The sequence below is a fragment of the Hydra vulgaris genome, chromosome 08 (assembly GCF_038396675.1).
Source record: "Hydra vulgaris chromosome 08, alternate assembly HydraT2T_AEP".
Lineage (NCBI taxonomy): Eukaryota > Metazoa > Cnidaria > Hydrozoa > Anthoathecata > Hydridae > Hydra > Hydra vulgaris.
In genome coordinates this window covers 64253899-64280000 of record NC_088927.1, presented here as the reverse complement: position 1 = coordinate 64280000, position 26102 = coordinate 64253899, and the positions used below count along the sequence as shown (strand labels likewise).

The window sequence follows — 26102 nt, the reverse complement described above, 5'->3', positions numbered from 1 at the left end:
TACTTCTCATAATCCTATAAATATGTATAGTGATATGTAGCAATGTTTTAGTCGTAGACTACTGACTTTGTAAGCAATAAGTATTGGTTTTAATCCTCATCATTTTTCTGATAGTACTATAATCAACTCGTTTATTTGTGCAGCCTCTTGTTTTTTGCGTTTTGTGTTTTGGAGCCAAATTTGTGTTTTAGGAGCCAAATTTGTGTTTTGGGGCCAAAGGATTAAGGAAGGTTGCAACAACAATAAAAAAGATATAGTTTGAAAAAATCTTTTATTTTAATCTAGTAAAAGACATTCATCATCTCATAATCTTATGAAAACCACAATTTAAAATCCCATAAAAACAATCTCATGAAATGCAATTTGAGTGCTAAAAAAAAGTTTCTACTTGATCTCACCTGAAAAAGAAAAATTCAAAAGTAACATTTGGTATTTGTTTTATGTTGTTTTTTTTTGTTTAACTTTCTTATTTATAAATTGACATTTGTAAAAAAGGAATACACAAAAGATATTATCATCATCATTATTATTATTTTTTCTTGGACAGGTTGGATTTGATCCAACATAAAAATGTAATTACATTTTTATCTATACTCTGATGAGTGTTTACAAATTATATTTGATTCAGCCATTCAAAGTATGATATGCAGAATTAGTTTTTTTTTTTTTTTGCAAATGTTTAAAGAAATGTTTAATGCACAACTGCACCTCTGATAAGTTATTAACAACTAAGTATAAATAATAAACAAACTGTTAGTAATGGTCCCTTGCACCTTTAAAACAGTTTATCCATCAATATATTTTTTTAATTAAAATATATTGATGGATGATCTCTTTTCAACTTTATATGGTTCCTCAATCGGTCTTATATGATATCTAAAAAGATATTGGAGTGATTTGTACGATAACTGTCAAATCTTTAAGGAAAAGTGAGACTACTATCTATTTAAATAGTTACATAATGGTATTGTCATATATATATATATATATATATATATATATATATATATATATATATATATATATATATATATATATATATATATATATATATATATATTTACATATTTACATTATCAGTTTTACGTTAATTGATGATCCGCTCTTATATTTGTTTGATACAAGAAAAGTACTTTAAAAAAAGTACTTTCCCCTTATTGTGTAATTTATTGATCAAAACTTATTAAAGAATATAAAATATATTTAAATTTAATATGCTTATGAAATTAATTTGGTTTGTAATAAAAACAGCATTAAAAACATGTAAAATGTTTAACTGAACTAGTTTTATAGTCTTTTTTAACTACAATTAGAGATAATGAAACATAATACAAATCTTGTTAAAATCATTACCCATGATTCTCTATTTTGATGAAAAGATAATAAAGGAGTTCATAAATGGAAAAAACTATTAACTTGACAGTTGCTTTCATCAGGATTGGTGGACAGACTGAGTTTCTTGGGATTTGTCATCTTAACTTTTGTAGTAAGCGCAGTAAGGGATTTGTCATCTTAACTTTTGTAGTAAGCACAGAAAAATTCAATTTTTTGTCTGATATATTGAAAGTGAATTTTTGATACAACTTCTGTAAAGGGTGATAACAAAAAAGTTACGTGCATTAGATTACCCACATTACTTGACAAACCTCTTCTTCTTCTAGCATGCAGGCGTTACATCTATGAAAGACATATTGTTCACTGCTGGAACATTTATCAGAGCAGTAAAGCAAATGATCTGCGTAATCCTTTGTTTAAGAAACTCAAAAAACAAAAAACTCATTAATTAAAATTCTATTGTATTAATAGTAAAAACTGAAGATATTTTTGATAGTTGGCTGTAGGAACAGTTAAAGAAAACCTTATTGTTTTCTCAAAACATTATCAAGGCAAAAATAAAAAAAAAATAAAAAAATAAAGAAGTTATTACAATTCTGAGCATATTGAAAACTCTGTAAAATAAAGTTAATTAATGATCTGTTTTTATTTAAATGACTTATCTCCTTTTAGGCAGCATCTCCTTTAAGGCAACTTATCTCCTTTTAGGCTTATCTCCTTAGACTTATCTCCTTAGACTTATCTCCTTTTAGGCAACTTGTTTCTCCGCGCAGCGGCCTTGTTTGTCAAGTTTCGTGTTTCGGAGCTATAGAGTTGAGAGAGGGTTATAACCACTAATAAGTAGCCTCCTCATCTGTAGTGGCCTTCGGCCTTGAGGAGGTGAATAACGAAAAAAAAAAAAAAAAAAAATCTCCATCCTGATTAATTTTAAGAAAACTAAAATAAAAAATACTGTTTTTTTTTTACAGCTATGTTTTACACTGTTTCAATTATAGGGGCTGTAATTCCTGTAATTGTTTCATATCAGGTTTTATGTTTAACTTTTTATTACTTTTTTGTTTGCATGAGTACCACCCCCTCCTTTCCTTCTAAAAATCTTTTGGTAAGGACAGAAAGCAGAGAAGTTCCAAAAATAACTTTGGTTATAAATGTCACAAAATCATAATTTGTTCCTGGTGTGTAAGAGCTGCAAAGGTTTTACATAAAGATTTAAAACTAATATTTTTTAGTAATAGTAATCAGCATTATTCAAACTTCTGTCTTCTTAGTCTTATTACTTAAAAATTGTATTTAGTCTTATTAGTTAAAAACTGAAGCCTTTTCATCTAGCATTACTCAGCCATTTGAGCTTGTTAACAAAAAGGTTGAATATGTTTTTTTTTAAGTAAGTTTTTCAAGTGTGGACTCAATTATTAAAAAATTTTTTAATTTTTTGTTGAAGTACTTTTTATTTAGAAAAGTTTTTTAATATAGATTCAATCATCAAAAGACTTTTGGCCATGGGTAGAAAAATTTTTTCTACCACAAGTTTACCCTAAACCTTGGTACAATTTGAGTGCTTTTTACGCAAATTCAGATAAGAAAAACTTTCCTGGAAAATTGTTTTTAAATGATCTAACTTCAAAGATTGTAAATGGAATCAGAATTCGACAAGTTCGAGTGCAGCCACGTAAGTATTGTATTATTATAAAATGCTTTTGCTATCATTGTTGTCATCATTTTGATTGTCATCATTATTGTTATCATCATCATTGTTGATAATGATGTTGTTATGGTTATCACCATCATAATTATCATCATCATTGTTGTTGTCATTGTAGTCATCGTCATCATCATCATTGGTTTGATGAAATATGTATTTATATAATTATTTATTTAAATTATTTGGAAAAGTATATTCTTTTCAATATTGGTAATTATTAATGGTTAAAATGTATGCAAAAATAGCACATTATGTTCAACACTTCTGAATTTTATTTTACAATTTAGAATTCAACTTAATTTCCTGTTTAAATATGTAAATTCCATCATGAAATTAAAATAACTTTTCAACAGGATGCACACTAAAATAAAATGTTTAATGGATATTGTAATTTAAGTAGATACTTTGTAACTATAAACCATTTATGTTCTGACTGCATATATTAAAACACTTAATTAAAACTAAAAATAATTGGAATATGTAAAAATTTAAATTAGTTACTAAATTTATGTAAAGCTTCTTAGTTACTGAGAGAAACTTAGAGTTTATTGTTAAGTGTGCATTACAAAAGCGTAACAAAGAAAAATTGCATTTATGTGAAGAAATTAATATTTTACAAGATTACTTAAAAGTGAATCTCTCATCGTTTGGTTTATTTTAACTAAAGGGTTAAAATATAACACACAAAGAGAAAAATACACGAAAACGAATAACAACTGGTCATCTTTTTAATGCTTCAGATATCGTAACTAATCGTTACTCTTCCTTGATGATTAATTAGACATCCTTAAAAATGGTTTACAGTTTTCAGTTCCACCAAAATATCTTAGGTGTACTGATATCTTTTTTTCGTTTGAACAAATTAACTGCCTTCTCCAAACAAAATTGAAAAATAATATAGATTTAGGAAAACTTAAAGCAGAGCTTTCCCATCTTGCAAACTCTTATATTTATAATTTTTTTCCTTCTCAGAAAACTTTGAAAAAACATGGAATACTGAGAATACTTTCTAGTAATCCCAATATTATTATTTTAAAACCTGATAAAGGTAACGGCGGCATCATATTAGATAAAGAAATGTACATAAATGGTATTTATAAAATTAATAGTGATAAAACAAAATTTAAACAACTTAAGAAAGATGTTACAATAAATAAAGAGAAATACAACTTCAAAATTTTTTCAGGAAACTAAAAGAAAAAGGTCTTTTCAATGATTCTACATGTAACAAAATTTATCCATTGGGATCCCATTCTGCTTGTATCTATGGAATTCCAAAGATGCATAAGTTAAATTCTTTTGAGACTACCATAAACTTTAAACCCATTGTATCATCTATTGAAACCTATAACTACCAACTAGCCAAAGTTTTTAGAGATTCATTATCTCCATTAATAAACACTGAATTTTGTACAAAAGGTTCATTCATTCAAGTCAAGTTGATCTCCACAAATATTTTTTAGTATTATACGATGTAACCAGCTTACACACCAATGTTCCGCTTCAAGAAACCATTGAAGTTGCAGTCAATTTAATTTTGCTCCATAATAGAAACATTAAAATTACTAAAACTGATTTAAAAAAACTATTCCACTATTCCAATTTGCCACTTCGCAAAAACATTTTCTTTTTAAAGAACAAACTTATGATCAAATCAATGGTGTAACAATGGGTTCTCCACTGGCACCAGTTCTTGCCAACTTGTTTATGAGTCATTTTGAAAATAAATGAATTAAAAATTTCAATGGTGTAAAACCAGTTTTCTACAAAAGGTACGTTGATGACATTTGTGCTGCTTTCCTGTTAGAAAATGATACACATCTTTTTCTTAGATATATAAATAGTAGACACAATTCTATTTCTTTTACTATGAAACAAGAAATAAACTCAAAAATATCATTTTTAGACATAACTCTACACAAAATCAATTCTTCAGGTACCACTACCGTTTTTTATAAAAAAACCTATTCTGATCTTCACACTAATTTTTATAGTTTCGCTCCAATTCCACTCCATTTTACAACATGTACTCATCTTGGCTCATTTCAAAAGTATATAACTCCTATTTAAACAAAATTAATTCAAATACTCTAAAAATCAAAGAATCTTTGTCTTATTCAAATAATCTGATTCAACTAAAAAAAGACTGAATTTAATTGCTAAAAGATATTGCAGTTCAGCAAATATTAAATTAGTATTTACCTCACTAAAAATTTATAAATTCTTTTCTTCTAAAGGTCCTATTCCTCTTGAGTTCAAATTGTTCATGGTGTATAAATTCGTATGTGCAGTATGTAACTCCTGTTATATAGGCTACTCGCCATCTCAAGAACAGAATATCTGAACATTACAAAAGGGATAAAAAGTCTCATATCTATAAACATCTCCATGCCAATGAAAATTGTTTCATGCAAATAAGTGATAAGTGTTTTTTCTGTTTTAGATTCAGCATCTAACAAATTCAAGTTAAAACTTAAGAAAGTATGTTCATAGAATGGTTAAAACCTGCTACGAATAAACAGGTTAACCATGTACAAATGACACTTTCTGTTTAGCTTCTATTTTTTATACATATTGCATATCTTTTCAACCTATTCTTTTGTTATTTCCTATTTCTTTAGTATGACATGATAAACTTTTTAATTGATTTTATTGTATTTTTGTAATTGTATTATTAGTTTGTACAAGAATATATATATATACATATATATTAGGGTGTTTCATATTTTATCAATTTTTGAAATAAACTTGCGAATCGATTTATAAATAGACTTTTTATATGAAAATAAGTTTGAGCGGGTCCCCGCCAAACTTTTTTTATGAAAATAAGTTTGAGCGGGTACCCGCCACACTTTTTATATGAAAATAAGTTTTAGGGCCCCCGCCAGTTTGATTTTGGGCAAAAATTTTGGGTGTTTTAAATGCCTGGTGGGGACCTTAAACTTTATCCTATAAAATTAATTATTTTTTTAAATAATATATGTTGGATTGAATATTAATTACATAAAAGGAGCATGTTGAAAAAATTAAGATACGCCTCCGAGTTATAAAATATGCCACCTAGATTATAAAATAGGTTTTTCTTTATTATAAGATTCTCTAAAATAATTTCTTAATTTTGTCAACATGCTTCTTTTATGTAATTAGTATTCAATCCATCATATATTATTTAAGAGAATAAAAAATTTTATAGGATAAATCTTAAGGTCCCCGTTAGGCGCTTAAAACACCCAATATTTTTGCCCAAAATCGAACTGGCAGGGACCCTAAAAATTATATATTTATATTTTTTGCTCAAACTTATATTCATATAAATGGTCAATTTATGAATCAATTTGAGAGTTTAATTTCAAAAATTGATAAAATATGAAACACCCTAATATATATACACATACATACATACATACATACATATATATATATATATATATATATATATATATATATGTATATATATATAGATATTTATATGAATATATATATATATATATATATACATATGTATACATATATATATGTATGTATATATATATACACACATATATATATACACAGGGTGAGGCATAAAGGACGGACGTTTTTAAAACAATCATAAAATTTATTAATTATAAATGTATTCACAGATTTGGGTATGTATACAAATAGCATTTGACAATTTCAGGTGTGGAAAACAACATCTGCCATGTGGTGTCCCTTATCAGTGATGCATTTCCAAAGGCGTTCTTGGAAGTTGGCATCCACGCGTTCTAACATAGCTCTGTCGATTTGGGCGACCTCCACTCGAATAGCTTCCTTTAGTTCTTGTATTGATCGAGGCTTATGCTTGTATATACGTGCCTTAAGGTGACTCCATAAGTAATAATCGCACATGGATAGGTCTGGGGACCTAGGAGGCCAATCAATATCGCCAAACCTGGAAATGATGCGACATTTCCAGGTTTGGCGGAAGAGGGGGCGAAGAACGTTCATTGATGCTCTGGCTGTGTGGGGCGTTGCCCCATCCTGTTGAAACCACACACGATGGATGGGGGTACGTTGCCGTCGTAACTCAGGTAACAAGAAGTTGTTTATCATGGCGATATAACGTTGCGAGTTCAGGGTAACAGCATTTCCATTTTCGTTTTCAAAAAAGTACGGACCGATGACGCAATATTTGCCCATAGCGCACCAAACCGTTACCTTAGGGCTGTGTGTACGGTCGTTCGTTAATTCTTTCGGATTTTCAGAGGCCCAATAACGGCAGTTCTGCTGATTCACCATGCCATTGACATGGTAATGAGCTTCATCACTCATGAATAAAATAAGGTTGTCGTTTTGCTCAATAATTGCTTCCATCTCATGTGCGAAATTCAGTCGCGCTGCATAATCCCTGCGCTCCAACTGTTGCGCAATGGCCAATATATAGAGGTAAAAACGTAGGTCTAAGTGCAAAATATGCCTTACCAAACAATTAGTGAGGGCAAGTTCAGAAGAATGTTTCCGAGCAGATTGACTCAGACTATGCAGCAAAGCTTGCCTGGCGTGTTCCACATTTTCAGGGGTACGTGCCATTTGTGGAGCCCCTGGTGGTCTTTTGTTCATTAGTGTACCTTGTGTACAGAGTGCTTCAACCCAACGTAGAATAGTGTTACGAGCGGGAACAGCTTGATTTCTGTGAATATTGAAATGACGACGAAACTCACGTTGAACGGCTGTGATAGACTCGTTATTCTTGACGAAACTGTCGTACACAAAAACGGGATGTTCTATTGTCCAATAAAACAAATGCTTAGACCTCACAGACATAACCCCGCCTACCTCACATCTCTCACTCCACCAAGTGGCGAGTTATAGCCACTTTAAAAACATCCGTCCTTTATGCCTCATCCTGTGTATATATATATATATATATATATATATATATATATATATATATATATATATATATATATATATATATATATATATATATACACACATGCCTACAAGTTGTTAGCCAGGGATATATATTAACGCATTTTTGTGATATTGGGTATCTACTATAGAGTATTTAGACAGATAGTTACATATTTTTCTTATTTTTATGGTGCATGGAGTTTTCAGAAAAAGAAGAAAACAAAGAAAATATTTTTTTTATTATTGTATATCACAGGGTTTATTGAGTCATTTGATTTCTTAATGGCAAAACTAAAATCTTTTGTTAGTAACAGTCCATCAGAGGGAAACACTAGATTTATAATTGCATCTAAATAAGCAAGAAAAATTTTATCAGATGAAGTTTATCAATGGCTTTGCAAATCAAGGAATAGCATTGATACCACAGAGAGCAGCTACTTAACCAAAGATGAGGGGAAAAAAAGCAGTTTATCTTGTGGATCTTCATTGAAAGAAGTTTCTGCAAGCTTTTCATAAATCCTAATTATGAAACAGTAAAGCAGTCACAATAATTTAAAAATGACTTTTTAAACAACATTTAAGTATAACAAATTTTGTTAGCACTATAAAATTGTATCTTTTGAATAATGGAAAGTTGCTATTTCAGGTCAAAATAAGTTTATTTTTCTATGAGATCTTAAAAAAAGACAAAAGTCTCTTGTGCAAACACTCTTCTATTTAAATTTTTGTATTTACAGTTCCTGTAGTAAATAAACATAGAATTTACAGTATATATATATATATATATATATATATATATATATATATATATATATATATATATATATATATATATATATATATATATATATATATATATATATATACATATATATATATAAATTGAATTTTATATTATAAATATAAAATTTTGGACTATTATAGTTATTAGAGAGTTGAAGGGTAAGAAAGCAATTAACAAAAGAACTGGAAAACTTGAAACTAAATGTGTAAGTAAACTGGAAAACTGGAAACTAAATGTGTAAGAAAAATATTCTGAAATCAGAATCTTGGCTAAATAAAAAAGACAGAAGAGAAATCAAAAGTACTGATGCTAGATTTTTTTACTAGATTAACTAGATTTTTTTAGAGCAAAAAATGGGCAGTAAAAGAATGCAACTTAGCTGAATAATAAGTTTTAAGAAATGTATAAAAGAGAAAGTCTTGTTAGGAGAACTAGCAAAAATATTGTAACATCTAAACAATGGCGATAAAAAATTTATAGGAGTAGAAAAAAGAATCAAAAAAATAGTGAGCAATAAATAGAGACAAAAAAATTATCTTTGCAATGGATTGTATCTATAGTTTCCACAAGAATTCAGTAGCAGAAGGATAATTTGAGACGACATTAAGTAGAAGACTCAGTAAGAATGCTGTCATTGATCATTAACAATATTGGGATAATTATTACCAGTCACTGCATGCCCAAAGCTGCCACAGAGGAGAGATCAAGTTCAAGAAGTGATGGCTTTTTGTCAAGACAGGAGTTTATAGTTTTATTGTCAGCAAACAGACTCACAAAAAAAAGTTCAATTATTTTAAAGATTCTTAATAAAGATGAATAACATTAAAGGATTAAGGATGTAACTTTGTGGTAGTAAGTAACCAGGGTCCTGGCCCCAGCTAAATATAGAGCTTTTTACAAACTTAGCCCTGGCACCCGGCAAAATTTACTAGGTAATCTTTTAAAAAAGATTACCTAGTAACATCAACAGAAATTAATTTAAATTTTTTTTTTATCTTTACAGTGACAATTTAGACAATTCAATCAAATCTTATAATAGGATTAAAATTGCAAAACTGAGTTGTACAAATGAAATTATAAAAACCTCCACTTTTATGATTTTCTTTTATTTTATTAATCAAAAATCAAGTAAAGAATTGTTTTTGAAGTTTATGATTATAACTATTAAACTTTAAATTTCACATGAATTATTTTGTCAATTCTTTGATTTAATCACTGATTAAGTCAGGAAAGCTATATATTTCCAATTATGGAAACTTTGGATTATTTTTTTATATCACTGCAATATCATGCTTGCAGTTGTTCATAAGAAAAATTAATTTTATTACTTGCATTTTAAATCCCATCGCATTGCATCAAATATAAAAAATCATATAATCTACTGAAGTTTAGTTTACTCAGTGCAATATAGTAATATAGTATGAACACCAAATTAAATCACCCTAAAAAATGATGCAAAAAAGTTTTAAATTGACGAAAATTTTTGAGAAATAACTTCCAAAATTTCTCAAAAAAAAGAAAATAAGATATTGTACTAGAAAAATGCAAAATATAGCTATGAGACATTTTGTTTCCAAAATAAATGCAAGCATTCCGATTAAGGCGCTGTTCCGATGTCAACCACTCTCCCTTATTTTTATGCCATAGTATCTGCCAACAGAGAAGATGATGATTAGATGGAGGTGTGATGTGACTCTAACAAGACAAGAAAAAAAAATCTTAATCTTAGACAGAAATTAGATTGGGTTTTTGGATGTCTAATAAAAGATTAAACTTTTGTTTTGGAATGACCAGAAAAGTTTGGTCATTACATTTAAGAGAAGAACTAGAATATTTTAATTTTTTTTTATGGCTTTTACGTTTAAATTTATTATTATTACAATTTACTTTATTTTATTAATATTATTATTATTATTTTTTATTAATATTATTATTATTATTTTTTTTAATTTCTAAATGTTACATTATATCATTTTATTTTTGTAACTTTCAAAACTAGTTTATTTAAAAAAAACAAGTTAATTATTATTTTAAAAGTAAATTAATAGTAAATTTTAAATTAATACAAATATAAAAATATAATTTAAAAATAATCTTAACTCAGAGGTTGATATGTTGCTTTTTATAGTTTATGATTCTCATTAATTCCTTTATTTTATTCATACTAAAAATTGTTAAAGTATATAAAATTTACTTTTTGAAAAAAACATTTTTATATAAACTTCATAAGTAATATATAATTAAAAAAATTGTAAATCAATATAATAGTATAAGTAAATATCAATATAAACTTCATAAGTAATATATAATTAAAAAAATTGTAAATCAATATAATAGTATAAGTAAATATCAATATAAACTTCATAAGTAATATATAATTAAAAAAATTGTAAATCAATATAATAGTATAAGTAAATATCAATATAAACTTCATAAGTAATATATAATTAAAAATTAAAATATAATAGTATATTTCTTTATAAGTAAAAAGTAATTTATTAAAGTTAAAAAAAACATAAGTCCTATAACTAAAAAAATGAAAAATAAATTCAAAGAATTTTTGATTAAAAAAAAGAATCGGTGTTGTAACCAATAAAGCATTGTGATATTTATGTAGGTTAGTGTGTCCAGACTAAACAGGCTAGTTTTAAAATTGTATGTACATTCATTCTAAGATCAATAAAGTTTTACTATTGCAGAAAATATAGCTTCGTATCCAAATTTTTATTTGATCTTTTTTAATAATAATATTTAATCTTAATAACTATTTTATTTTTAAATAAAGTTTTTACTTAGTTAATGTCATGTTACAACATGGCTAGATCAATTAAGACCAAAACTGGAAATATTGGCTACATCTGATTGATTCATGCAAAACAATAAACATAACTTGCCTTTCATCTAAAAGTGCCTCACAAGTTACTTCCTTATCAGCATAAAAACTGGCATAAACTGTCCATTGTGCAGAGCAATAGCTAGAATCAGACATGGTTGGTGATGAAAAATGTGGACAGATAGCCTTTTATTATATTGTTTTTTTGCAGACAGCAATATTAAACTATTAGGGGTGCCAAATTTTGCATTTCAACTCATTTAGAGAAAAATGTCAACATCATTTAAATTCATTTGCAATTGGGATAATAGAATAATTCTATTAACTTAGGGATTTGGGGATTATTTTGGGGATTTATTGTGTTATCAACTGTTGATCAACAAGATTTTGCAACTGTTTAAAACCCGAGTGCAATGCACTGAGCTCAATTGATGGTTAAAGCTATCAAAAAATGAAGATTGAAATACTTTGGGTTGGAAGTGTGTAAATTAAAAAACAATAAAATGGTTCAACAGATTTCTTGTTAATATTTACATGAAACCTTGGTGATGTAGCATTTAATAACATTCATTTTAGACATTAAATGACCATTATTGTGCATCTATAAAAGCTACAGGTCTGAAGATGAGGCACTCTTGATATTTATAAGATAGTGATCTAGTGGTAGTACACTTGCTTCATAAGTGAGAAGTTCCAAATTCAATCCACATCACATTCCTGGTCATACCACGCTCAACTTGGTTCTTCATGCAGCAGCCTTGTTTGTCAAGATTTTTATCTTGGAGTTAAAGAGATGAGAGCAAGTTGTTATCACAATAAAGTAACCTCCTTAACTGTAGTTACCCTCTCGGCCTTGGGGAGGCAAACAACATAGAAAAAAAAAGCCAATGATCCTTTTACTATTATCACAGTGAGTGCCCTGTGAAAAGAAAATACAGCTCGTGTCAATAAAAGTTGCATATGCTTATATTATTATTTCTGACTTTTAAAGAGCTGTCGATTTCTTGCAACTTCTTCAAATAACTGACACCGAAAATAGCTTCCTTGATGTTGCAGTTAATGAGTATTTAGAAAGCAAATTGTACAAGGTTTCCTGTGTGTTGGTCAATAACTTGCTAAATGTAAACAACTGTGTAAAGCACAAGTTGTTATGAGGCAGTACTTTAATGAAATGTTTACAGCTTGTAGCATGAAAAATGGCAGATATAATCTTAATGCAAATTTCTGAGACCCATGTTCATTAAATATATTTATAACACATTACTAATTGAGTTTCTGTGTTATTGTTTGCCTAAAAAATACATTCAAAATGCTGATAGATTAACTTAATTATACTTGCTTAATAGAAAAGCTTTCAAAACAGTTTGATTTATTAAATATTAATAATTATTAAACATTTAAATATTATAAATGTTTATAAATATTTTTTGCATATATGTATATATATATATATATATATATATATATATATATATATATATATATATATATATATATATATATATGCAAAAAAATAGACCTTATTTTATTTTATAGATTCCTGTAGCAAAAATAAATCAATGGCAAATTATTTTAAACTGGATTGTTTGTCATCTTATAGGTCTACATTTGAAGAAACACGAGATTTTGATTTCAATTGGTCGCTTCCAGTAAAATACAAATCTGCTATCAATCCATCAACTATGCCATGGAGGTATCAAACTTGGAAAGATCTTGATGGTTATCCATATTCAGCTTATTTTGATACCTACTATGGTGGAGGTTATGTCATAGAAATTTTTCCTAAATGGAAAAATAAAGCCTTACTCGATCAACTTAAGAAACTCAGATGGATTGATAGACAAACTCGTGCTGTAATAATTGAGTTTGCTTTGTTTAATGTTGCTACTAATTATTTTAACATGGTCACAATGATATTAGAGCTACCAGCTTCAGGTGGAATTATTCCTAATTTTTCTATACTTACTTTTAAATTGTATGCTTCATCAAAAGGAACTGGTGTTGCTATGTTGGGTTCTCAAATATTATTTATCATTTTTATGTTTGTGTTTGCTATTCGTGAATGTTGTGTTTTATATCGAACTGGTTGGAAATATTTTCTTGAATTTTGGAATTTAATAGAAGTTGGTTTGATACTATTATCTACTTTTGCTGTTGGATTTTTTTTTTATAAAGGTTACTTTTTTAGCATTTTTACATTTTATATTATTATTTTACTTTAATTTTTTTAATATTTATATGTGTATATACATATACATATGTATATACACATATAATATATATATATATATATATATACACACATATAATATATATATATATATATATATATATATATATATATATATATGTATATATGTATATATTAAAGACCATCTGGCTAAGGTGTTATTACAACGAATGCCAACTAAAAAACCACAGTCATTTATCAACTTTCAGTTTGCTTCATACTGGGATTTAACATATATCTACATTGTGTCGCTCATTGTTTTTTTTGTAACTTTGAAGTTTATTAAACTATTGCGATTTAATAAGCGTGTTTCAATGCTATCTTCAACTTTAAAAGCTGCATGGTATCCTCTTTCTATTTTTGGAATCTTTTTTGTAATCATATTGTGTTCAGTTGTATCTTCAACAACAATTGCTTTTGGTAAGTTTATGTTTATTAAATTTAGAGCTATATAAATATATATATATATATATATATATATATATATATATATATATATATATATATATATATATATATATATATATATATATATATATATATATATCAGGGCTCAAACTAAGCATATTGCGATTGCTTTTCACTCCTTCGCGTTTAGTTTTTCTTAAAAAAAATTTTTTTGCGATTTTTTTTTTTTTGTTAATTTTTTTTTTCTTTCTAATTAAGCATTTTTTTAGGAATTTTAGGAATGCACTTTTGAATTTAAATTTCTTCAAATCTCTGCGTGGAACCCAATAATATTTTAAAAGGTCAAAAAGTTTTAAAGGGAAAAGACATTAAAGCAAATTTTTTTCTTCATTCTTTTTTTTAACAACAGCCAGGTTTTTATCTTTGTTTTTAAAACATTGCACCAAATTAATTTATTATTAATAATTTAAATTATTATTTTTATCCACAATTTTATATTATTAATTTTACTACTTTAATTACCGTAAAATGGCCTAATTTCGGTCACTTAAGCTTTGAACATTTATTTATCACACGTAAGTAAAAAATTTTCAATTTTTTTTCCTGAAACATACAGAAAATTAAATCATAATGGATACAGAAAATTAAATCATAATGGATAATGAAAATTAAATCATAATGGATAATGAAAATTAAATCATAATGGATAATGAAAATTAAATCATAATGGAAAAAAAAATTTGTAAAAATAAAAAAATGAAAAATAGAAACTAGCACTCAATATTTTGTTTAAAATGAAAACATCTACTTTGACCGAACTTTCAATATTATCTCATAAGTTCGGCCACTATACAAATACTTATAATGTATCACTAACTTGACGTCACAAATAATGAAAACTAATTTTTAAATGTTGTTTTATTGTAAAATTATGATATAAATTCAGGTGATACCAGTAACTAAGAAAGGCATTGCCCTGGGCTCGAAAGAAAACAATATAAATCAGTCAATGTATGTACACTGCAATACGCCTATCCCTATATATCCCATTTTGCCTATTCCCTAAAAATCTTGGTTTTCGGATGTCAAGGATGCTCAATGTCGGAATAGAGGTTTGAAAAGAGAGACTACCTAAAACTTAAGCTGTAAATTATAACAGTAAACTACGCTATTTTAAGCTCCACCAAACAAGAAAATTAAAAGATAATATTTAAATATGAGAGATATTATGTTAAATAAATTACAATTACGAACTAATGTTGAAAAAATACAATTTTATACTAATGCAACCCCCTTCCCCTTGTCGAAAAGTGGTGCCATGGATGGAGGGGGGTTAATATATATATATATATATATATATATATATATATATATATATATATATATATATATATATATATATATATATATATATATATATATATATATATATATACATATATATATATATATATATATATATATGTATATGTATATGTATATGTATATATATATATATACATATACATATACATATACATATACAGTTTACTTAAGGTTTACTTAATCAAAGTTACATTAATACTATTTCTCCTACTATTTCTAGTAGTATATATTTTTCAAGGATATCTTATTTTTATTATAAGTTACAAAAAAAATATCCTGATGTTTCCTTTTAATCTTTATTCTCTACCTTTGATGTATTTACTCTTCTTTATTCTCTACCTTTGATGTATTTACTCTTCTTTGGTTCAAAATTCTTTTTACTTTTTTATTGCTATTGAAAAAAAATAAAAACAATAAAAATAAAACACATTAACTGTGGTTAAATTGGATTTTGTTTCTGAATTTTTTTTATATTTTTAGAGAAGTTTTTTAAAATTTTTGTATCTTTTTATATAAAATATAAAATAAAAGTTTAGAATTTTCAGATTAATTTTTTTTTTCCGTCAATAAAAATTGTTTGATTACTTTAAGAGCAAATTTTCCTTTTTTGTAAATAATTATTTAAGAAAAGGTTAACACATAATAATGCACACTATACTAATAAATGTATACTTATATATAAGATGGATGACATCTTTATCTGAGAGATTCACTGAATTTAAATAAAGTTTTCCTATTATGCCTTTTTAGTTGATAAATAAAATTGCATTATTACATAAGGATTGGTAAAATAAATGTGCTTAAATACTTTAATAGCAATTTAAGTTAAATAAAAAGATTAAAGTAACTTTAAAAGTACTTTACATTTACAATTCACTATTTTATCTAATGTTTTAACTAGTTATGAAACATACTAATTTACATTTTTAATTCACTATTAATTCTAATATTTTAACTAATTATGAAACATACTGATTTACATTTTTAATTCACTATTAATTCTAATCTTTTAACTAATTATGAAACATACTAATTTACATTTTTAATTCACTATTAATTCTAATCTTTTAACTAATTATGAAACATACTAATTTACATTTTTAACTCACTATTAATTCTAATATTTTAACTAATTATGAAACATACTGATTTACATTTTTAATTCACTATTAATTCTAACCTTTTAACTAATTATGAAACATACTGATTTACATTTTTAATTTCACTATTCACTATTATATCTAATCTTTTAACTTAAAACTATTGAAGTTAAATATAATAGAGTTTTTTTTTTTTTAACATTAGCCTTATATAAAGCAAGCAACTTTTTTTGCTAGCTTGCTTACTTGATTGCTTAGGTTTACATTCGTTTAGTCTTATATTTTTATTTTAAACAACATTTATTTTAAACACAGTTTATTTTAATTTTAAGTATATTATTAAAATCACAGCTGTACTGACCGCCTGACTAGAATGACTCGTTTACTTGACTTGTTTATAGTGTTTTAGTTTTTGTTTTATTTTTGTTTATAGCCAAGTTTTTTTTTTAATATAACTCGAACATTTAATTTTTAATATAACAATAAATAATCAATTTTTTAGGCATGGTGTTAGAAGGTTACCAGAACTGTTTTAAAACAGTTTCATCAGTAGTTTTATTAATGCTGGGGAATTTTAGTTATGGTCAATTTGAGTTTGCTAACTCTTTACTTGGTCCAGTATTTGTATTTGGCTTCAATGTTATTGTTAATTGGGTTGTTATGAGTATGTTCATATCCATTATAACTGATATTTTTGCATTAGTTCGTGCAAACCTTGCATACCAAGATAATGATTATGAGATGGTTGATTTTGTAACAGAACAATTTAAAGGTTTCTTATTAATTTTTTCTTTTTAATTTTTTTTTTTATATACAAATCCCACTACTTTTAGCTTTTCCATCAGATTTTTTTCTTTTTTTAATATATTTATGATTTATATATATATATATATATATATATATATATATATATATATATATATATATATATATATATATATATATATATATATATACATATATACACACTAGCCCCAGCCATTTCCTCATTGTTTTTGAATTTTTAGGGTTATCATTTGATATCTCGTGCCTATTGAGGAGTTCATAAAGAAAAGTATATAAATTCTTGTAAAAAAAAACTTTTACTTGTTAAACCAGTCTTTTAAAGTTTAAAAACATTTCTTGGAATTTTCTTGTTTTAAATAATTAGTGATCCCAAAACCTGGTGAGAGGGTTGAGAGGCCTTGAGACCCCCTTTTTTTTCAATTTTTTAAAATAAAGCAACGCACAACCTTTCGCAGATCTTGTCAAGTTGGAGCCATCAGCAATACAAATAACTGGGTTCTCAAACTGATATTTTACAAAAAATACTTTAGATTTTCATAAACAATGCAAGAACAATAAAAGCTTGCCATTAATGCAACTGCTTAGTCCACGTACCCGTAATTCTGCCAGTGCATACAACATAAAATATAAAAATATATTTAAAACTTGTGCAATACCAGATAGAGCTCTATGGCCATGAGATCATTTTGTGTAAATCCTAGGTTTTCAAAAACTAACCAACTCATACCTCCCACAAATGATGCCAGATAAGAAGTATTTGTATATTTGTATTGCTCTGGAACTTTTGGTTTGCCAATATCTTTTTGAGTGTCAAGTTGAGCAGTTTTTTAGCAGGCCCAGGCCCTTTTTTAATTCCTTGTCAACTCTAGAGGTAAAAAAACTGTTGCTATTGCTTTGGCAATATCAGATCTTGTAGTTTAGTAATTTTCCACATCTCTGATCGCTTGTAAATCCACCTCTGGAGCTGTACACACAAAATAGAGACTTTAAAAACCCAAAATTATTAAAAAAAAAAAAAAACTTAACTCAATAAATGTTTCAGTTACTTTTTTCAGGCAAATTTGTTCATATTCTCACAGATTATTCTTTAACAAACATGTTTGTAGGGGTTATTATGTACATATCTACATACTAGCCAAATTAGTGGCTTGCCTCTCCATCTCTCAATAATTGAGAGTGTTACTTTTATCCAGCCTGTTTTATTTGCAGTTGTATAAAACAATACTTTGTCAGCTACTTCCAAAAGACTCCATTTAAAGCCTTTTTACTGCAGTAGCCTGGGTTAGTACACAACCATCAGAAATTTCAAGTATTCCTTTAAGCTGGGGTTCATTGAGGTCTGGTGAACTCAAAATAACTGCAAACTTTTTCAAATATTTGCCTTGATTAAGAATATCTGTAGTTTTTTTGGTTTTTAACAAGAGTCAGAGGTAGATATTTAGCTTTAGACTTAAAAATATTTATTTAACAACTTTTTTTAAATATATTTTATTAATTTTTGTCTGTTTGATCCATTGACCATTTTTGAAGTTATTTCCTGCCTTTTTTGCTGTTTTTTCCTGTCAAAAACAAACAGTCTTCTGGTTGAAAGTATTTTAGTTTTTATCTTTTATTCTTTTGTCTATTAAATCTATAGGAATATCAGAACTTTTTTTTCCAATATTTTTATATTAAATATATATATATTAAATCTAATGGGAGAATGTCAGAATTTTTTTTCCCGATGTTTTTGTTATCAAATATATATATTAAATCTAATGGAGTATTGTCATTTTGTTTTTTCCAATATTCAACTCATGTTTTTTATATCCAGTAGATATATATATATATATATATATATATATATATATATATATATATATATATATATATATATATATATACATACAATTTATATATTATAAATTGTATGTATATATATATATATATATATATATATATATATATATATACTTATATATATATATATACTTATATATATATACTTATATATATATATATATATATATATATATATATATATATATGTATATATATATATATATATATATATATATATATATATATATATATATATATATATATATATATATATAGAGAGAGAGAGAGAGAGAGAGAGAGAGAGATTTGTAACAAAAATACAAAACAAAAAAGTTCTAAGAAAAGTCTTAAAATTAAAAGACCAGTAAAAAAGATTTTTTTATCAAGAATATATATACTTTTTTCTATGTACTCATCAAAAAGCGCAAGCAATTAAATGACAACCTTCAACAATCAAAAATGTTGGTGATATGGTGGAGCTAATGTATACATGAACTTAAAATGTATGTGTACCTTTAAATGATGGTTATTGAATTTTGGCCTTTAGTAATTTCAAATCAACGATAATAATGTTTATATTATACAGGGAAGTAATCAAAGTACGAGACAATATAATTTGAAACAGTAAGTCCATTCTATGTTAAGTATGCACTGGGAACTGATTGTATTCTGTATTTGTTTAAAAATTTGATTACACACTTTCAATTTAAAGCATCAAATTGACATGTGGTAGTAATTAACAAAATAAGTAATAGAGATTATTTATCGCAATGATCAATAATGGAAGGACTTCAGTTTCAACTTAAAAACAAGATTTAAGTCCTATTGCTGTTTTCGTTAAAAACACTAGACCTACATTTTAAGGTGCACATTGGTTTTTTAAAAAATTTTTAAATACTAATTATACTACTTCATCGTCAAATTTAATTTTACTAATTATTGAACAAATATTAAATTAGCAAATAAAACAAAATTTTAATCAGAAAAAGAAAGATTCATAAAATGTCAAGAGTTGATATTCATGATCGATTTAGGGGCTTCTATCATTTTTGGTTTAATACCAACAACTTTGCAGGTACAAACTGACTTTAAGTCATCATTGCAAAATACTTTTCTTTACATTGAAAACAAACTTTGCATTTGATAAATTTTTCTTTTATTATTTCACGTTTTTTTTTATTTACCTGCTATTTTTTGTCTTTTTGCTTTTTCTTATTTTCTTATTTTCTTATTTACCTCTTCTAAGACCTTTTATCTCTCCATTGATGCATGTTTTTGAGTTTCTCTTATGGTTTTTTTTTAAGGTATCTTTTGGAGTTACCTGTGAACATGGTAGCAAATTTATTACATCTTCAATTGGTAATGGAGGTTATAGACAACTCAAGTTTTTTGTAATAATCACAAGAGTCTGTTCTAACACTGTGAGAAGATGAAACAATTAGGACTTTTTGTAAAGAGAATTGTTTGGGGTCTGAGAATGAATAGTTGTTATGCATCTTGCTGCTTGTGCCAAGTTATCATTTTGCATACAGTTATTATTTAGACCTGACACTGCAGTACCAACCACTTTTGCTTTCTTGATTCTTTTGATCCAGGAAGATCATATCTCCCCTAATATTTCTATTAACCCAGAGCAATCAATTGTCATTATATTAGAGACCATTTTTGGTTTACATTGGCGGTAATGATAGTGTAAACTATGATTTACTTGATTTACTTGACACTCAGGTCAAACCTTTAAGAGTGACTACTACTACAGGTCTCTCAACATTTTTCTCGGTTAACCTACTTTCAAAGAGTTTATAGAAATTGAGTAAAAAATTGTGATCTTGTACTCCATGTTCTGTAGTTGATATAATCAAGTTTGGAATCTTTTCCATTGTGAATTTTGGTGTCATTTTACTGGTTATTCTTTTTCCTGATAATAACACATGGTAAGTTACTACATCCCCAGCACAAGACACAAATATGTGAATAGTAATACAATCTCTGTTCTTAAGGATGGTTTAATAGCAACTGTCATTCTTTCCAGCAAACAAAAATCAGCATGCACTCCTGTTAACTCTAAAGTTTACAAACTGTGGTATTTTGTCATGATTAAACATGCATTTTTTATCTATTATACTACACAATTTTTCACTGTTCTTCATTATACCTGTAGTTTTAGGTTCTTCAGCTTGTTCATTTAAATGGCTTTTACCCATTGATCTAATGCAGTTTGTTGCATGGCTCATAGAAGCTCTCTCTTGTCTCTTGAGTTAGGCTGGGGTGCTTTACCATAAATCTTGACCAGAAAGAACCTGTTTTTGGGAAGTATTGCTTTTACTACATTAGGTGATAGCTTGCAGTATATAAGATGGTTTTTCAACTTTATACAAACAATACTTTAATAAATTTAAGATGACTGTGGACTGCAGTTTTTTTGTAATACCTTGTTGACATCTGTAGACATCTGTTTTTATTTTTTTATTACAATTCTATTACATTCTCCTCATCATTTTTCAAAATTAAAGATTTTAGCACATCTAAAATACGATTTAGTGTTCTAGGATCAGTATTGTATCCACCTTGTTTAAACAATTTTTAGCCTTGACAGTTTTTTTTTTTTTTACAACATTCCACCGCATTTCCTAAATTGTTTTCATTCAATTTTATTTTGTCTCTGTAAGAAGCAATTTGATATTTTGTTTTTGGTCTTAATCTGGTATTGAACATTAGACTCATTTTAATTCACTTTAATTGTAAAAGCAAGACTAAAAAACATTTTGAATAATTTAAATCATTATTTTTAAATTCTTTTCAAATTCTAGCCGGCATTTTAAAGTAAAAAAAACCTACGTAACAAAGTACCACAGTTACTAAGTTACAAAGCTGAAAATGTGAACGTCAGTTATACAATCTATTTACATGAGTTTATCATAAAACAATTAAAAAATTATCACATCAAATTTCAACAGAAATAAAAAAGTTGTTTCAAAATTATTGCCATAAAATAAAACCAACGTATTGAGTTTTTTTTCCTGATCATGATTGAGTCATTCTCAAAAAGCACAAGCTTACTGTGTGTTTAAAATCTGGCACAGTTTCCTATTCTGGTTCCACTTATGTTGCTGTTTGATCTGGAAAGCATTCATCATGGACAGTTTATGCTCTCAAATTGGACTTTGAATGACTCTTGACTTTGCCAGAGTTCGATTTCATTACAAAGGACCCTTTGATCAAGATGTTCAAGCCAGTGATTGTTGTCAGTGTTGATGGTCAGTGTTGATGAAAATCTAAGATACGCTAAAGTCATCAAAATTGATTTAAACTTCTTTTTTCTTTACACCAACTCTTTACTCAACTAAGTAAAGAGTTGGCGGGATTGATCTTCCTTCAAAGTATCCAAATTCATTTTAAATATCAACTCTTTATCAAAATGCAATATATATATCGAGACTTAAGGAATTAGTTATCTGTATTGCGACATATATTTAAGGTAGGACATTTGATCTTCTTTTAAAGAAACAGAATTTCGATTTCGTTGGAAAGAGCTGTGTCTTGATCTTTTCAGGTCTGATGATTGATCAGTTTCCAAGAGTGGCCAAGTATATCAATCCAGACAACAAGATGTAGTTTGATGCTTATCACCTCTTATCGAAGGATCAGGACTGATTAGCCTCTCATGTGTGCACCATTCAATATTAATACAATATACCCAAATTGTGAATTATGAGGATCCAGGATGTTGTATATTTTGATGTTATTCTCAGTCAATTTCTGCCTCCACCTATTCCAATCTGCCAGTCAAAAGATGGCTTAAAAGTTGTAGCCGTTTCAGCAGTGTCAGCAAGAATCGTTTTCCTTCTGTATTTTTTTTTCATCACCTGCAATATTCAGAGCACCATTTCTCAATCATTGAAACCATTCAAACTTCCTCTACATGATGTCCCTCTGTCAATCAAGATCTTTGCTGAATGGTTTAATGAGGGCAAAATTGAAACGAAAGACTTTAATATTTCAAATAATGCGACTATTTTAGACGTATCGAACTTGAGACTATATATACATATATATATATATGAATGAATATCAAAAAGTGAATATCAAAAAAATATATACATACATATGTATATATATATATATATATATATATATATATATATATATATATATATATATATATATATATATATATATGTATGTATGTATGTATACATATATGTGTATATATATATATATATGTATATGTATATATATAAATATATATATATGAATGTATATCAAAAAGAGAATATCAAAAAAAATATATACATACATATATATATATATATATATATATATATATATATATATATATATATATATATATATTTATATGTATATATGCATATATATATATATATATATATATATATATGTATATATATATATATATATGTATATATACATATACATATATATATATACATATATATATATATATACATATATAAATATATATATATATATATATGTATATATATATATGTATATATATATATATGTATATATATATGTGTGTGTGTGTGTGTGTGTGTGTGTGTGTGTGTGTGTGTGTGTGTGTGTGTGTGTGTGTGTGTGTGTGTGTGTATGAATGAATGAATTTCAAAAAGTGTAATCATTTCAAACTAGTTTGATACATTTTTATCCCAGTTTAGCTTTAACAATTTCATATTAGATTTGTTTGGATGGGGTTCTTCGAAGAAAAAAAAAGAGATTTATCTAATAGATGAAAATAAAAAGGCTCCTGAACCTGAAAGTCTTTTGACTGTTTCTTCCGTAATTAAGCCAAAATCAAACAAAAATCGTTATAAAGAGTTCAAAGGAGGTAAATAATAAATGATTCAAGTATATATAGATGAGCGTCTATATGATTTTTGTTTAGAAGAATTATATACAATGTATAAACGTAACTACTTTTTGGTATCCTTATCCTTTTTTTTTATATACACTCACACAATAAATAAACAATTTTTTAAGTGTCTTGATGTTTTGTTTAGTGAAAAGTTTTTATGCTGTTGATTTAAGAAACGCTCAGCTTGATGAGAAATTATCAAAATACGATTACTTGTTGAATAAAGATGTAACCAATGGTGAAATAGATGAAACGCTTGATATGTTTATTAATTGTACAAATATACTTTATTATGATGACGCAGAAATGGTCAAGAAAATGAACGAAATAGTAAAAATGGAAATTGATAAGGAGCTAATAACTGAGATAAACAATTGACTTTATTGTTTATTATTTTTATGTATTTATCAGTTAAATGTCTTTCATTTATAGAAAATATGATTTTCCAATAATTTTTTTTTTAATTAACTGAAACTTGGAATTTTTATAAGAATTTTTTGAATGATAGATAAAATAAAAAATTTTTAAACAATTAACCTCTGATAGTATGATGGCGCATGTCATTGAGGAATAATAAACTTTTAAGTATTTTTTGATATAAGAAATATGAATTAATGTCATTAAAAGTTACTGCTCTTTTTTTCTTTATAAATATTAGTGACTCGATAACTTGCATCGATAATAGAAATCGGTCGTATTTTATTGTGAATTTTGTGACGCAAGCTCTAAAGTTAGCAGAAATGTGGCGTATGTCATCTAGATTAACTTTTAGGATGAATTTTTATGAAAAGTTCTATAACCGTAATATTTACCAAAACCTTAAATATGGTATACCAATAACTATATTGTATACCAAACTATATGATATACTAAGCTCAAAAAAATAGATTCCAGTCCAATAACTCCATTAAATTCAATAATAGCTGAAAAATACAGATAATTCTGGTATTTTTTTGACACAAACACACCTTCAGAGCACTTTTTCCAAATAACGTTCAATGACTTGTTGTTATTTTGAGTTTGCCTATGCAAGTATTTATTTAGCAGTACATCTTTTGAGAGATCTTGAAATGTTGGTGTCAGCAGATTTTTGGACAATATTTTTGGACAGATTTAATGGACAACGGCAAATTTAGTTTCTTTTTATATGTTAATTTTTTAGTAATTTTGTCTAGCACACCGCCCATTTGTTGTAAGTGGACAAAAATTATGATGAGATACTTCATCCGAAATTTCACAATTCTGAAACAAAACACCCAAAAAGGTTTTTTTTGGCATATAGATTATAAATACTTTGCCTTACTGCAATTGCAAAATATATTTGCTGTTTTAATCGTATGTCTTCCATCTCATCCTATCATTTTCTTATCGCATAGAACTCTCCCTTTATACTTTTAAATCAACATTTGACGTCGTGTGCAGATTGTCAGATATTTGGCTGTCCATTACAGACTCACAAGTATTCATTTTCTTGCAATTAAACAATGAGTTTCTTGAGCTGCTCTCTGTCAAGAAACATTTGCAACTTTTTGATATAATTTACATAAAATAAATTATCATTGAAAGGAAATGCACGGTGGCATTTATCAAGATGTCAAACTTTTTAATTGATTGATAACCTCAGCGATTTTACCAAAACCCATTACAACTTGTACATTTATTACTTTACCTTTCTGTATAAATTTACAAGTTTTTAAACGCTAAAAATTTTTATTCCACGCACAATTTTTACATAACAGTTCATTGAAAAATCCATTACGCTAATGGATTTTCAATAACTAATTTAGAACCACACTCATACAACTAATTTTTATAAAACTTGAAGAGGTTACATTTTTGATGGAACAACTGTTTTTTAGGTTGGTTACATTTTTGATGGAACAACTGTTTTTTAGGTTGGTTACATTTTTGACGGAACAACTGTTTTTTAGGTTGGTTACATTTTTGATGGAACAACTGTTTTTTAGGTTGGTTACATTTTTGATGG

General features: G+C 26.8%; 1 protein-coding gene across 1 annotated transcript in view; it reads left to right on the top strand.

Annotated features, from left to right (window-relative positions):
- The window catches only part of LOC105847748 (uncharacterized), a 121896-nt gene extending 97329 nt beyond the window's left edge, over positions 1-24567 (top strand). The window contains exons 28-33 of the mRNA XM_065804162.1: positions 2809-3004; positions 13066-13704; positions 13901-14179; positions 17135-17404; positions 23939-24088; positions 24261-24567. Coding sequence (XP_065660234.1) covers positions 2809-3004; positions 13066-13704; positions 13901-14179; positions 17135-17404; positions 23939-24088; positions 24261-24493 — 1767 coding nt within the window. The 3' untranslated portion in view covers positions 24494-24567. The remainder of the gene's footprint in view (positions 1-2808; positions 3005-13065; positions 13705-13900; positions 14180-17134; positions 17405-23938; positions 24089-24260) is intronic.
- Positions 24568-26102: the final 1535 nt, after the last annotated feature.